Source organism: Podarcis muralis, chromosome 15, assembly GCF_964188315.1.
Source record: "Podarcis muralis chromosome 15, rPodMur119.hap1.1, whole genome shotgun sequence".
In the NCBI taxonomy this organism is placed as follows: Eukaryota; Metazoa; Chordata; class Lepidosauria; order Squamata; family Lacertidae; genus Podarcis; species Podarcis muralis.
This window is the reverse complement of record NC_135669.1, coordinates 30,353,579-30,368,704: the sequence shown is the minus strand read 5'-3', so window position 1 is coordinate 30,368,704 and position 15,126 is coordinate 30,353,579. Positions and strand designations below refer to the sequence as shown.

Sequence of the window (15,126 nt, the reverse complement as noted above, 5' to 3'; positions counted from 1 at the left end):
TTGCATTGGATTTGAAAAATAATTACATTAAAAAATGCTTTCTTTTGGTGGAGGTGAGCGCACTAGTCTACACAACCACAGGAGCCCTCTGTAGGCCTAGTCTGTGGTGCCCTTTGTGAACAAAAAATGCACTCTGCCCATGTTCAGAAGGGGCTTTTCCTCAGGTCTATTAGAGCCTATTCATTTAAATTGTTCTAAGAGGAGCAAGCACTTTAGGATCCACGTAGGGCAGTCCCCCTGGAGGGGAACTAAACCGTTTATTTTTCAATCCGTCACACTGTTCAACCCCCCAACAAGGTTCTGGGGTTGCACCTTGGCCAGAGTCGCCTCAGCTTAATGGCGCTGCGCCTTTGAGACCTTCGTCGGAGAAATGTGCGGCGTTGGGAGGGAGAGAGAAACCTTTCCGCGTCCCCCTCCTCAACTCCGTCCCTCCCGGTGGGGGGGGGAAAGGCTCCCTCTAGTGGCTACTGGGGAGCACTGCGCCCCCATTTCCCCTTCCTTTTCCCCCGCGCCGTCCCCTCAGGTTGAGGTGGTCAAGATGGCGGCCGGGGCGCTGCTGCTGCTGCGGCGGGGGAGCGGCGGCCGCCTCCGCCTCAGCGCCTTCCCAGCCCAAGGGGGCCGTTCCCGCCTTTTTTTCCTCAGGTGAGGGGGAAGCTGCCGGGGAGGGAGGGCTGAAAAGTGGCGGGAAGGTCGAGCGACGGGGGGGGGGGGGAGAGGAGAGCCGTTTCTTTCTGGCGCGCGCTCTTTCCTCCCCCGCTCGCGGCTCAAGGTCACGGGCTGGTCAGGTGGTTTCTTGCTTCCTCCCCCAACAGCGCTTCAGAGTTAATAAATTGTGGGAATGGGGGGGGGGGTCTCATCGTCTCTTCTCTTCCCCGCTCATATTATTCAATAAATAGTGTCTTTGACACACACATATATACTGTATATATATATATACGTACACACACCCTCCATCTCCATACAGGAGGGCGTGTGTACATTGGCTCAGCCCGCCTCACGCAGAAGCCCCCCAGCCATTAATAATGGGGAGGTCGCCTCATGGATATCCGCCTCCACATATTTTACGGTGTAAAAGTGTTCTACCTCGGAGCCCCCACCTATTAACCCTTGTCCTCACCCCATTGTGGGGGGGTCACCCCATTAATCTCTTGGCTAATCCTCTACACACTCCCATCTAAATTATGGGGGATGGACAGACCCCCCCACACCCCTTTTCATTTATCACATTGTATTATTACTGTTGTTGTAAGCCATCTTGTATGATCGTTGTTATTTATTAAATTTATTAGCTGCTTTTTTGCCATGGCAGCACAAACGGACTTGTAATATTTTAAGCATATGGGGAAAATAAAAATAAAGACAATTCTGTTTTTTAAAAAATGGATTAAAACATCCCACCCATGCAAAAGGGCCTCAGGTAATTAATTAAAAGCCAAAGGTTTGATGAGAAAATAATGTTTTTGCCTGGAGACTAAATATATTGTTATTGTTGGTTATTAGTCTTAAGAAGTTATTTTTGGGACTGAAATAATGCCAATTGAAATTATAATAACGGCAACAAATTTATTTATTTATTCATTCAATGGGGTTTCCCCCCCGCTTTCCTTTGGGTCCTAAATAATAATGATAATGAGCCACCCTGGGTTCTTTCAGGAGGAAGGGTGAGATATGAATGGATTGATTTTTTAATTTTTTTTAAGGACCCCAACCAAATTTACTTATGTGGCCTGGGAACTTGCTTCAAGGGGTGGTGGTAAAAATCACTATAATAGATAAAATAAACAAATGCAATTAAAGATTCTAGAAAATGCCTTCTGTGTTCTGGATAAATGTTAACAGGAACATACCCTATGTTTGTAAACCATGTTGAGGTTGTTGTTATTTTTAACAATCAAGTTGTGTATATATAAATGTTATTAAATAAATAATTATGCTGATAATGATCTCTGCTGTTTATTCTAGTGTCCCATTTTTCAGGAGGGAAGAACTGTATATTCCTGTGTCAGCTGCCTTCCTATCTTAATTCAAAAGAAATAGTTTTTAATTGGAGGTGGAGAGATATCTGCCACTTCATGAGTTCTTGCAATTGAGTCAGATAGATTTAAATACTCATGTGGTAAATTGTTATAATGATTGCTTACTGATTTTGTTGCTGTTCGAACCGATCTGTAAAGCTATATCATGACATGGTCAAGACAGCAAACTAAACTAAATTGAAAAATGCTTTAGGTTTTCTAGAAGCAAATGTTGTTTAGGGTTGAAAAATCAATTATTCTCCAAAATCAACTTTTTCAGTTGCCTAGGATTTTCCCACCCCTTGGGAAGAGTTCTTCTAGTGTGTGAATAAGGATGTGGTTTTGCTTAAGACTTTTACTTTCAGCAAACTCTAACCATCACATAATCCTCCCTGACTTTCATAGAAGATAAGGATACATGCACTCCAGGACACAAATGGTGGGAAATTAGATACACTGTCTTCCTCAAGATAACAAGTAGTGTAGTTTGGAGGTTTGTGGGTTTGATTTCAGTTTCATCTTTGATTTTCAGTTGTGTCACACAGTACAATTTTGTTACTGCAAATATTTGGGTATTATAAGCATGCTTGAAAGCTTTAACTAATCCTCCTCTCCCCAGTAAATCAGTAGACAAGCAAAAACTCCTGAACAACAGCTGTTGCTGCTCTCTGATTTCTGCCCCAGACTTAATTAAAATGAAGCTTTTGAGATTACTTTTACTTCCAGTTTATACTGGTATATCATAGCTCCACACAATGGAAAAACTCTAATTTCATTTTCCAGAGAAGTAACTATGCTAGCCTGTTACACAAAATAGATCTGTGGTACCTTAAAGTCTGACAAACTTTTATTATGGTATAAGCTTTCATGAACTAGAGCTCACTTACCGTATTTTTCGCTCTATAACACGCACCTGACCATAACACGCACATCGTTTTTAGAGGAGGAAAACAAGGGAAAAAACATTCTGAATGAAACAGTGGATGTATCATTTTTGTGCTTCATGCTGTGGCCACAGACATGTGATCTGATGGTGAATTTGGGGTGACCCAATGCAAAGATCCTGAGAATCCCTGTGGATCCATGCTTTGTAACCACGTGTTTGCACCATTGCAGCCCCAGGCAACAGTGGGTGCGTGATTTTTTTGGTGCAGGCTGTAGCCATGGACATGCTATGTGATCTGATGGTGAATTTGGGGTGACCCAATGCAAAGATCCTGAGGATCCATGTGGATCCATGCTTTTTAACCACGTTTTTGCACCATTGCAGCCCCAGGCAACAGTGGGTGCGTGATTTTTTTGGTGCAGGCTGTAGCCATGGACATGCTATGTGATCTGATGGTGAATTTGGGGTGACCCAATGCAAAGATCCTGAGGATCCATGTGGATCCATGCTTTTTAACCACGTTTTTGCACCATTGCAGCCCCAGGCAACAGTGGGTGCGTGATTTTTTTGGTGCAGGCTGTAGCCATGGACATGCTATGTGATCTGATGGTGAATTTGTGGTGACCCAATGCAAAGATCCTGAGGATCCATGTGGATCCATGCTTTTTAACCACGTTTTTGCACCATTGCAGCCCCAGGCAACAGTGGGTGCGTGATTTTTTTGGTGCAGGCTGTAGCCATGGACATGCTATGTGATCTGATGGTGAATTTGGGGTGACCCAATGCAAAGATCCTGAGGATCCATGTTGATCTATGCTTTGTAACCACATTTTAAGTGGGGAGCGAAGGAAAAACAAAGAAGGGACATGAGAGGGGTGTGCAGAGAAGCAGCTGGCTAAGAATGCTGGAGAGGGATTTAAGGGTGGGAGGCAAAAGTTCCCCCCCAAGCCAGCCATCTCTCTCTCTCTCTCTCTCTCTCTCTCTCTCTCCCTCTCCCTCTCCCTCTCCCTCCCCCCCTCTCCCTCCCCCACTCTCTCTCCCTCTCCCCCAGCAGTACCGGAGCACAGAGACGACACTTTCCCCTCTGCTTGCCTGGAGGGGAGGGGCTTTCCCTGCTCTTTGTTCCGTTTCAGCAATCACAGCAACGAAACAGAGGAGGGTGGGCAGTAAGACCCTGAGGCAGAATGCAGGAAAGCTGCCACTTCCTCTTTTCAGGTTTCCCTTCTCCGTGACTCGCGATTTGACTTTTGCTTGATTTTTTGGCTCCAGGGACCACACATTCGCTCCATAACACGCACAGACATTTCCCCTTCCTTTTTAGGAGAAAAAATCTGTGTGTTATAGAGGGGAAAATACGGTACATATATCAGCCTGGGTAGTTCAGTTGGTTGGAGCATGGTGCTGCTAATGCCAAGGTTGCAGGTTTGATCCGCATATGTTCCTACATTGCAGGGGGGTTGGACTAGATAACTCTTTCAACTTTAGAATTTTATGATTCTGACATGTATGGGGTGTGGTGGCAGAAGAACTGGACAATGGTGCTCAATATATGGGTAGAAGCAGTCCTTGTACTCAAATAGGTACCGCTGTGGCGGGAAGGTAAACGGCATTTCCATGTGCTCTGGTTTCCGTCATGGTGTTCCATTGCACCAGAAGCGGTTTAGTCATGCTGGCCACATGTCTGTGGACAAACACTGGCTCCCTTGGCCTGAAAGTGAGATGAGCACCGCAATCCCATAGTTGCCTTTGACTGGACTTAACCGTCCAGGGGTCCTTTACCTTTACCTTTTAGTACTCAAATAATTGGTTGAATGATTCAATTAAAAATATTTTGATTGACTAAAAAGATGCCACCAGATTAACTGGTTGGCAAATTTAAAATTAGCTAATAATACAAGTTCTTGTATAAGCAAATGGCCTTGGCAAGATGAGGCCTCCCTGGTTGTCTATGAGAGAAGCAGGGAGGCAAGCAACAACTATTAAAAAATACTGTCTTTGTTTTCTTTATGACTACTTTCTCATATATACATTTTAAATATTTTGGCTGAAGTCCAATGCATATTAACTTTGGGGTAAGTCCTGCTGAACATAATGGGACTTCATTCTGATTAAACTTTCATAAGATTGTTCTGTCGATCTACTGATGAGTCAGCTCAAACTCCTATGATTAGTAAACTAAGATTAATGTAGTCAGGTTGAATTAAAGGTAGGTGAATCTTGTGTATTCCAGAGATAATGTGAAAAACACCTTCCAGAAGCTGGGAGGCTAATCGGGAATCTGCTATTTCCTGCACTACTTCTCAGTCCTGATAAAAATGAAACAGGAATGAAGCTTACACAAGTTCTAGAACAATGTTTGTCTTGCTCACTTGCAGGGGCCTTGTGTCGTCAAACAGCCGATCCGCAGAAGACAGCTGGTTAAAATCGCTTTTTGTCCGCAAAGTTGATCCCAGGAAAGATGCTCACTCCAACCTCTTAGCCAAACGGGAGACCAGCAGTCTTTATAAAATACAGTGTGAGCTGCTGTTTTTTATATTTCTCCCTTGTCTGTCTTTCTTTTTTTTCTTTCTCTCAGCATTTAATGATGACTTTTCCTGTTTCAGTTCACAATGTCAAACCAGAATGCCTAGAATCCTACAACAAGCTTTGGTAAGTCTGAATGCTATGCTGGAACATTTGGGGGGTTAAAATCTGGAACCTTGTTAGTTACTAAACTCATACAAACTTACCTCAGTATACAGTTCACTGGATTCAGTGAGAATTACTTCTGAGTAAACTTGCATAGGATTAGGAAGGGGCAGAGAAATCCTAACTGGGCTGGGGAAGTGGTGAATCTGGCACCATATCCCTTGCCCTGCTGCTAAGCCCATCTTGTTATGGTGGCTTTCATCTTGATGGCAGTACTTAAAAGCTCTCTTTAAGCTCATTGATGGCAACTATCCAGCAGCACACAGGTCATTGCCACCCTGGCAGTTTTTTTGGTGCTGTGGTTTGGAGAAGAGAGAACACAGTGGTGGTGGGCGGGGTCTTCCAAGTCTCAGTAGAGACTCTGGCAGTCCTTCACTAACTTTATATACCACACCTTATGCAAATGAGAGAAAAGTCTGCCTCTTCACCAGGTATATGCTAGACTATTCAAGGGAGACTGAAGAGTTAGCATAAGGTTACCAGATTTTTTTTCCCAATGAATCTGGGGACACTTTTCAACTTCTTATTAAATAGATGGACTTTGTCAGGGGACTGATTTGTAAATCCGGGGACTGTCCCCGAGAAACAGGGACATCTGATAACCTTAAGTTAGCATCCACAGCAAAAAAGGGCTGGCTGTTGAGCAACCAACATTTTGCATCTCTTGGGTTTGTTGTTAATTTCTGTACCACAAATTTATGCGATATAAATTTAAGAAGGATATTGACCAGCTGGAACGGGTGCAGAGGAGGGTGACTGATATGATAAAGTGTCTGGAAACCAAGCATTATGAGAAGCGTTGTGTATGTTTAGTCTGGAGGTTAGAAGGCTGAGAGGTGAAATGATGGTCATCCTCAAATATCTGAAGGGCTGTCACATGGAAGATGGAGCAAGGTTGTTTTCTGCTGCTGCAGAGGGTAGGGTCTGTACCGATGGATTCGAATGACAAGAAAATGACTAAACATTAGGAAGAACTTCCTGGCAGTAAGAGCTGTTCGCAGTGTTAGAAACTCAGATACAGTGGTGCCTCACAAGACGAAAAGAATCCGTTCCGCGATTCTCTTCGTCTAGCGGTTTTTTCGTCTTGCGAAGCAAGCCCATTGACAGCTTAGCGGATTAGCGCTACAGCAGTCTAGCGGCTTTTCGCGATCAGCTGTTAAGCGGCTTATCAGCGGAACAGCTGATAAGCGGATTAGCGCCTTGGGAAAAAAGCGAAAAAAACCCGCGGGGACTCGCAAGATATTTTCGTCTTGCGAAGCAACCCCATAGGGAAATTCGTTTTGCGAAGTGCCTCCAAAACAGAAAACCCTTTCGTCTAGCGGGTTTTCCGTCTTGCGAGGCGTTCGTCTTGCGGGGCACCACTGTATTTAAGCTAGGCACAAAATGGCTCATTAAATCAGGATTATAGTATCAAAACAGAATGCCTAGTTGCCATTTTTGGGCCAGACAGCTCTGATTGTGCAGATAAAATACAATGGATAGAATTCTACAGGATGTGTTGCTAGTGTGTGAAAACAGTCAAGACTGAAAGATCCATAGGCATGCATTTCCAGATGGTCCTTGGTTGCAAATGGCCGATAGCCAGGTGCAAAATGCACCTTCTGCCTGGCAGATTTCGAACACTGGCTGTTTGACAATGGAACAGACTACCTTGGAAGGTGGTGGACTCTCCTTCATTGGAGGTTTTTAAACAGGGTGGATGGCAATCTGTCAGGGATTCTTTATCTGTTATTGCTGTGTTTCAAGGGGTTGGACTAGATGACACTTGGGTAACTCATAACATAGGAAACACATGGGAATGTTATTTATTTCATAAAAACATTTTTATCAGCTAAAAATTGTTCCCAGAGCAGCTTATGCATGTCAGTGATAAGACTGTCCTTGCCCTCAGGCTTAAATCTGAAAGACATGACACAAAAAGAAAAGGAATTGGGAGGAGGAAAAAGCAAATTCAGACTGGAATGGATAGATTTCAAGTAGATGGAAAAGTTGTTGGTGTTCCATTGGAGCCAATCAAGAGGCCCTGCAATCCCATCTGCCTTCTCTCCTTTAGCTTGATGGAATGGCTACTGTACTTATGTTCCTTTTTGCTTCTGCTTTTTTTAAAGTCAAGAGGTGCTGCCAAAGATCCACGAAGGGAAGGAATATCCATGTACACTGGTGGGGACGTGGAACACGTGGTACGGAGAGCAAGATCAGGCTGGTAGGAGATAAGACATACAACAGAATGCACAACTGCGCTAATGATGTGTGCTTGTGATAGGGGCCCTCTTCCAGCCAGGATGGGAACCTGCAGGATGTGGGGCAAGGTCTGGGGACAGTGGACAACCAACACTAGCAGAGAACCTCTAACAAGCCCAGGAAGATTCCCAGAGAAAATGGACATTTTCTCCATCAAAACTCAGCCTCAACAGAATCCTTATGTCCCCAATGTAAAGGTGCTGCTCTGGCCCAGGCCCAGGCACTGCAGAACCATCAAATGGTATATTCAGCTCCTGTGAATATACACCCTTGCGTAGCTGGCAGGCTGGTTCAGACACATTCAGAGTTGCCACTCCCAAGTTTGGATGTGCCACTCCCAAGTCTAGACACTCCCCATCTCAGACGGGTCTTCTTGCAGTTCTTTCAGGGGACTGGCCAATTTCATGGTCCACACGACCTTCTTGGCAGATGATGCTGGCTCAAATTCTGTATCAGAAAGGCCTGAGTGACTGGGTGACAGTTTGCAGCCTTCCTCTGACTGGTAAAATCTTTGGAAGTGGGCTCGTGGTAGAGCTATGGTTCTTTCTCTTCTTTTTTCTTTTTACAAACTTTATTTACTACTTACTCAACAGAAAGCCTCTAGGTGGTTTACAGCCACTCTTTGCTGCCCGCCCCCACCCAAACACACACATTCATTTCAGTGGGGCTTGTGTAGGATATCTTCCCCAGGGCATTGTCCCATTTATCTTTTTTGTGTGGCCTCTGACTTCTGCTGGTGGAGAAAGAAAATTATACAGTGGTACCTCGGCTTAAGAACTTAATTCGTTCTGGAGGTCCGTTCTTAACCTGAAACTGTTCTTAACCTGAAGCACCACTTTAGCTAATGGGGCTTGCTGCGCCACCGCCACACGATTTCTGTTCTCATCCTGAAGCAAAGTTCTTAACCCGAGGTACTATTTCTGGAGCCTGTAGCGGAGCCAGTAACCTGAAGCATATGTAACCTGAATCGTCTGTAACCCGAGGTACCACTGTATAGGCTTAAGGAAGGACAGTGACCAGTGAATAAATCCTGGAGAGCCGCAACCAGTCAGTATAAACAGTACTGAGCTAGATGGATGAATAATCTGATTCAGTATAAGGCATGTTCCTAGGCACTGAGAGAAAGTGAGAGGGCTAACCGCTCTCATGGTGTGCTGGGAAAAGGGTCTGGTGGCCACCAGGATTGGAAAGAAAGAGCTAGGTGAAATGACATTGGGATACAAGATTTGGCCAGGAAGAAGCTGACGTTTGAGGAGTCTGTTTTGAATTTCCAGTAGGGAAGGGAGACTCTTAAATATGCCACTTTTCATTTCAGTTCATCTGTGGCGGTATGAGGGAGGCTATCCAGCTCTTACAGAGGTCATGAGTAAGCTTCGACATGATAAGGTAAGTACTAGCATAAAAGATTGGACTTCATCAGCCTGACCCTTAAAAGTCACTTTGCCTCTCAAATTTAACAGTTTATTGCAAAAAAAAACCCTCCATTGTTAAGGACTCCCAGAGTTTGTGTATCAAACCAGGATACACTCTTTAAGTTTTGTGTCCTCCTAGTATTAAGCTCTTAATATCCGGACAGATGAAGCATAAATTAGATAATTTAAAAAATAAATGCATGTGATCTTGCCTTGTCATTGTAAGGATTTTTCATTTTATTTTTAGGGGTTTGTGGAGTTTCGCAAAGAGAGGGGTAACATGCTTCTCTCCCGCAAGAATCAGCTGCTGTTGGAGTTCAGTTTTTGGAATGAGCCTGTTCCGAGGACAGGGCCCAATATCTATGAACTGAGGTCTTATCAACTCCGTGTGAGCGTCTTTATGTATTCATAGAATAGTCATTCCCTCCCTCCCTCCCTCTCTGTGTGTGTGTCCTTGGGTTCATGAGACCTTTAAGAGCGAGACTGCATTCACTCTTTGTCAGGCTAGCCTTTAAATTTGTTATGAGAATCCTTCTGGTAGACAAGTTGGCAGGTTGATTCCTGCCAGAAATGGATAACAGAGAGCACATTGCAACTCTTTTTCATTGATTTTCCTTTTTTCTCTTGGAAGTTCTGCCTTTTGAACAGAAAAGGTTGCATTTACTCACAGTGCAATCCTATTGTGTATTTATCATATATATTCAGTGTATATATCATATTTCTGACAGAAATGCTCCCTATCAGTGTCAACAGGTGATGGAAATGAAAATTGGGACATTGAAAAAAGTATTTGAGGGAATCCTGGTCTTAAAGTGATTATGTAATTGCCCCATGTCTTTTGGGCTGAGTCGTCTTTTTTGTTACTGATTAGAATTCAGAAACCTTTCTGGAGGCAGGAGAGAAAACCCACATCTACTTCCCAATTGCAATGGGGGAGGGAATGGAGGGTGTCATTCTCATAGAGTCACCTGCTCTGTATTTCTTTTATCCCCCCAGCCTGGAACAATGATTGAATGGGGCAACTACTGGTAAGTGTCCCTTGCTATGCTGGGCTCCCCTCAATTCCAAATACCATTTTGAGAGATGGACAGAGCTGCCCATTTGTCAATCACTTGGACTTGCCATGTGCGTTGATTACAGGTGAAAGTGTGCTCTGGATTCTTTTCTTTCTTCCTTTGCAGTAGCAGTTTGGATTCAAGCCACATCTGCAAAGGAAGATATTTCCTTTGCGGCCCAGCTTGAATTCAAGGTGTTACCTGCAGAAGAGGAAATTGTGGCAGCGCAGAGGACAGGGTGGAGTGGGGAAGAAGAGGTGAGGCTGCAGGCCAGATAAAAAGGTACACTAACTAGGCACAGCTCATGGTCCAGAGGCTCACCATCTGATCTGCAGGATATTGCATTTGTTACATGATATCCACCCAGCACTATGTGTACAAATGTGCATCAAAACAATAGTTGCCCCTTTTTGTCTCCTGTGCAGTGAGCCTGCCTTCCTAGAAATAAAAACATACTTGCCAGTTATTCCAGTGCACTTTCAGTCATCAGACTTGCCTCTTCCTTTTTATTATTATTTTTTAAAGCAGCACATGTGCCTTCATACAGTTTAACAATAATTCTATGCCTTTTTTAAAAAGGCACAGAATCTGGGTGGTTTTTTTAAGTTTTTCAAATCACTGGGGATGAGGGGTGAGGTGGGTTCATGATGTCACAGCAGCCATCCAGTTGGCACGGTGCGCAGCTGACTTCTTCTGAAAACCTGCAAAGCTCATTTTTCCTGGAGCTCGACCCTGGAGAGGGCTGTTGAAATACCATACCCATTCAAAGGACTTTTTCATAGTAGATGGGCAAGTTGATGCACTGGAACTCCAGTTTAGGGTCATGTCCTCCTGTTCAGCGATCTTGCCCGTTGTTTGATTAACTGGGTTTGTTGACACATACAGACAGTAAACACCCAGGAGGCAGAGAACACCCTATGCATGGGAAAATAAAATTTCAGAGTTGCACTCTGGAGAAACAAAACAGTATTCCACCTTTTCAGGAATAAATGGTGGGGTGGGCAGAGGATATGCCTCCCAATGAGCATGACTGATAATATAATCTCTGATAAGTTCTTTTCAGACAGTGGTGGCCATTAGTCGTTTTATTTACCATCTAATGGAGAATTCACCAGAAATTTTGACTGATGATAACTAATTGAGTCTGCATCTGCTGAGAGAGAGCAAGTTGCAACAAAGCCTGCTGGAAACATAAAGCATAACAATGTCTGACTCCCCATCTCTGGAAACAGAAGAAGTGGCCATTGTCCACATCTGTCTCTATCCTTAGGTGAAATGCATAGGACCGTTGATAGGTGGAAAACAGTAATAATGATAAACTAATCGGTCTTTTATGTTGGCAAAGTGGAAAGTAGTGCCTGATACTTCCACAGCACCTAAAGGGTCTCATTTAAATGCCTGCCTACGTCTCAAATTTTGTCTTTAAGATTATCACCAAATGCAGACACATGGTATTACCATCATAATTTCTTTCTGTTTCTTTGTTTACCATCTAGCCTGATAAAGAGTTTTAGGGAAACTCAAAAGCTTGTGATATTTTTTGTGATATTATTATTGGCCTGAACTTTGAATGTCCTTTTCACATTTTCCCTGTGGGCCAACGTGGGCTACCTTTACCCTTGGTGTGAAGTTATAGCAGATGCTGTAATATTAAGAATTCATGCAGGCTTATAGCCCTCTGAAATATTTCTCTAGCTCTGAATACCAAGGGGGTTATGTTATTATAATGTTATGCAGTGATGGAATTAGTAGATCCTTGCTGCATTATTTCTAGTACTGTTCCATCTGATAGTTACCTTTGTAATTGTCTCAGCTCCAGCACTCATGTCTTGTTTGTAATACATATGTATTCTACCTTCCAGGGCTCGTGCCATTGGTTTCCGGCAGGATGACAAAGAAGCTGTTGGTGGCTTTTTCTCACAGATTGGGCAGCTTTACATGGTTCATCACCTTTGGGGTAGGTCATCCTGGACCTGAGAAATCTGGGGAAGGACTGTAGCTCTGTGGCAGAGCACCTGTTTTGTATGCAAAAGGTCTCAGGTTCAGTCCCTAGCAACTCCAGGTAGGGAACATGAAATCCCACTACCTAAAACCCTGGACAATATTATATCCCAGTGTTGAAATATTAAGCATAGGTGGACCACTGATCTAACTCGGATTAAGATAGCTTCCTATCCCCCTTTTAATCTGCTCTCCATTCCAACAGGACAAACAATTTTGTGAAACTGATATGACCCCTGCCTCCTCATAGCAGTACAGTTTCCAAGGCTCCTTAGAGCAGGGTGCTTTGTTTCTGGTATGTTGCTGTATTTGAGAGAAAGGTGCTGATGGACATCAAGACACTGATAGTTCCAAATTATTTCCCCCCCCCCCCCCAACACTTCCAGCGTACAAAGATCTCCAGACAAGAGAAGATATCAGGAACGCCGCATGGCACAAGCCTGGTTGGGATGAGCTGGTATACTATACAGGTAAGATGGGGTGGTGATCCTCAGGCTTAAGGACCAAACACAGTCCTCAGAACTCTCCCCAGGCCACACTCCTTCCTAGTCACACACCTCACCAGTCCTACTACCTTGGAGTGTTTTTGCCTGGCTGGAATGTGGTCTTGACACTTGATTGCCTGAATAGAGGGTGAAGAGGGGCATGTATATGTAGAAAATTGCCTTCTTCTTCTTTGGCAATCACTCATAGCCAAGTAAGATTGTCTTCCATAAAAACAGTTTTTAAAATGAGTCCGTAAGTGACTGTGGAGGCCGATTCTGGATCCACACGTCCTTCCACAGTGGGGACATTGGTTTCCGGGCAGGAGTTGATCATGGTGTGGATTTGCCAAGCGTGCCTTCCTCTAAGCACATTTCTCCCTTGCGTCCTGAGTTCGAATGTCTTCAAAGCCCATGACACCTTTGGTAAAGGCTGTTCTCCAACTGTATATGTAGAAAGTTGCCTTCTATACAAAGATTAAACTTATATTCGTTGCTGTGCCCACTTTTGGCTTTGGGCCCACCCACCATAAGCATATAGCCCCCAGAAAATTGCCAAGTTGGAAATGGAACCCTTTGCTTGAAAAAGTATCAACACCTTGCTGTAACAGTTTAGTACCTGTGTGGCAGTGGCAGTTACCCAAAAACCTGCTAATGTGAGAGACTTGTCTTTCCTCTCCTAGGTTAAGATGGCCCCATTGAGCTTCCCTTTCTCTGGGGTCCCCCAAATCCTAGAACCGGTCCTGCTTCCTAGTCTAATGCTTTGTTGGCTACAAAATCCCCCCATGTTTCATTTGTAATATCTTGCATTAGCATTTTTTTTTTTAAAGTGCTAACACAATTTCTTTCTCCTTTCCAGTGCCCCTTATTCAGGAAATGGAATCCAGAATTATGATACCATTGCAGATTTCTCCCCTTCAGTAAAGCCACTGATTGATCGCTGCAGATTTACATTGACAAGCATTTGTCTTTTAGTTAATTTGATATGTGTGTATGACAATGGAAACTCTGACTTCTAAAAGTACTGTATGCTGGGGCTTTATGAATGTGACCTCATTTCTTCAGATCCTGCAGGAGCACTTGGGATTGTGTTGGGGAGAGGCTTGGGAGTCATCATAAGTCTTACTGTTCAACCATCTAGTCTGGCTCTCTGTGAAACAGCCTTTTTCAAACACAGCCATGCATTCAGAGAGCTGGCAGGCCCTGTTGGAAACGCACAAGCTTCAGTGGTAGTTGCACGAGCTTTAAACCCTTGAACGATGCAGTATTTAATTATGGGGAGATTTGTCACATGCACTCCTATCCATTCTTTCATAATCATTATGGCATGTCAAGCTCACAAGGCCTTCCTCTGGTGCCACAAACAGTTGCTAGAGAAAGCAGCCCTTTGTTTTGGCCTAGCCAAACTTATCTTAGCAATCAGCTAAGCCAGTATTTGCAAACTTGCAGCTGTTTTGGACTACAGATCCCATCAGCCCCAGTAAACACATGCTGGCTGAGGCTGATGGCAGTTGTAGTCCAGAACAGCTGGGAGGGCATCTGGTTGGTGAAGGGTTATAAATGGCGTTGGGATGAGCTCTAAAGAAGAGTTAGTGTCATTAACATTTGTTAAGCACTCCAGGATTATGCAGTGAAACAGAATGTGAGGATTTTATTGTTGTTATTTAATAAGCATTCATGATTTCCTCCATTTGTGTGGTTTAACTAACATAACTGCAGAAAGTAATTCTGAAAAGATGCATCAAGATGAGGCACATTAAATCACTTAGGACTGGCACAAATCACTTCATTTCCCATGCCCAATTCTCTATTTTTTATTAAACTTTAAAATAGAGGGATTTGTATGTGTGTGTGTGTCTGTAACATTGTGAACATCCTGTATGTTGAAGCAATTATTCTGTTAGTTAACAAATCAGTGCAATACACTGTATGTCCAATTACCTAAGAAACATCCACTTTATACATTTCAGTGAGTTTTCTGGCAGAATGTGTCAATAAAATCCTATTGATTTTCGCATGTTTTGGGGAGTTTTTGGACTTGTTTCGATAATGATGAATTCTGAGTTTCTGCTGAGATGGCCTGCATGGCCACAAAGTCTACTGGGATTTTAAGGCTGCAGTCCTGTTTACCTTTACCTGGAAGAAAGTCCCATTTAAGCAGATGAGCGTGCAGCAATTATGAAAAAGGTGAATTCTGTTGCTAGGAATTCATTAGCCAAGAGATAGAAAATAAGACAGTATCATGATGTCATACAAATCTGTGATGAGACCACAGTTTAAATACTGTGTACAGTTCTGGTTACCTCACCTCAAAAATAATACTTTAAGAGACAACTTGAAAAATCC

The 15,126-nt window shown here is 43.6% G+C and overlaps 1 protein-coding gene across 1 annotated transcript; it reads left to right on the top strand.

Annotated features, from left to right (window-relative positions):
• The first annotated feature begins 484 nt into the window (after positions 1-484).
• Positions 485-14,797, top strand: NIPSNAP2 (nipsnap homolog 2). The gene is made up of 10 exons (XM_028707680.2): positions 485-642; positions 5,277-5,416; positions 5,505-5,550; positions 7,698-7,792; positions 9,146-9,216; positions 9,490-9,630; positions 10,239-10,270; positions 12,160-12,254; positions 12,685-12,768; positions 13,640-14,797. The coding sequence occupies exons 1-10, from the start codon at positions 539-541 to the stop codon at positions 13,702-13,704; spliced, it is 873 nt and encodes a 290-aa protein (XP_028563513.2). The 5' UTR covers positions 485-538; the 3' UTR covers positions 13,705-14,797.
• Positions 14,798-15,126: the final 329 nt, after the last annotated feature.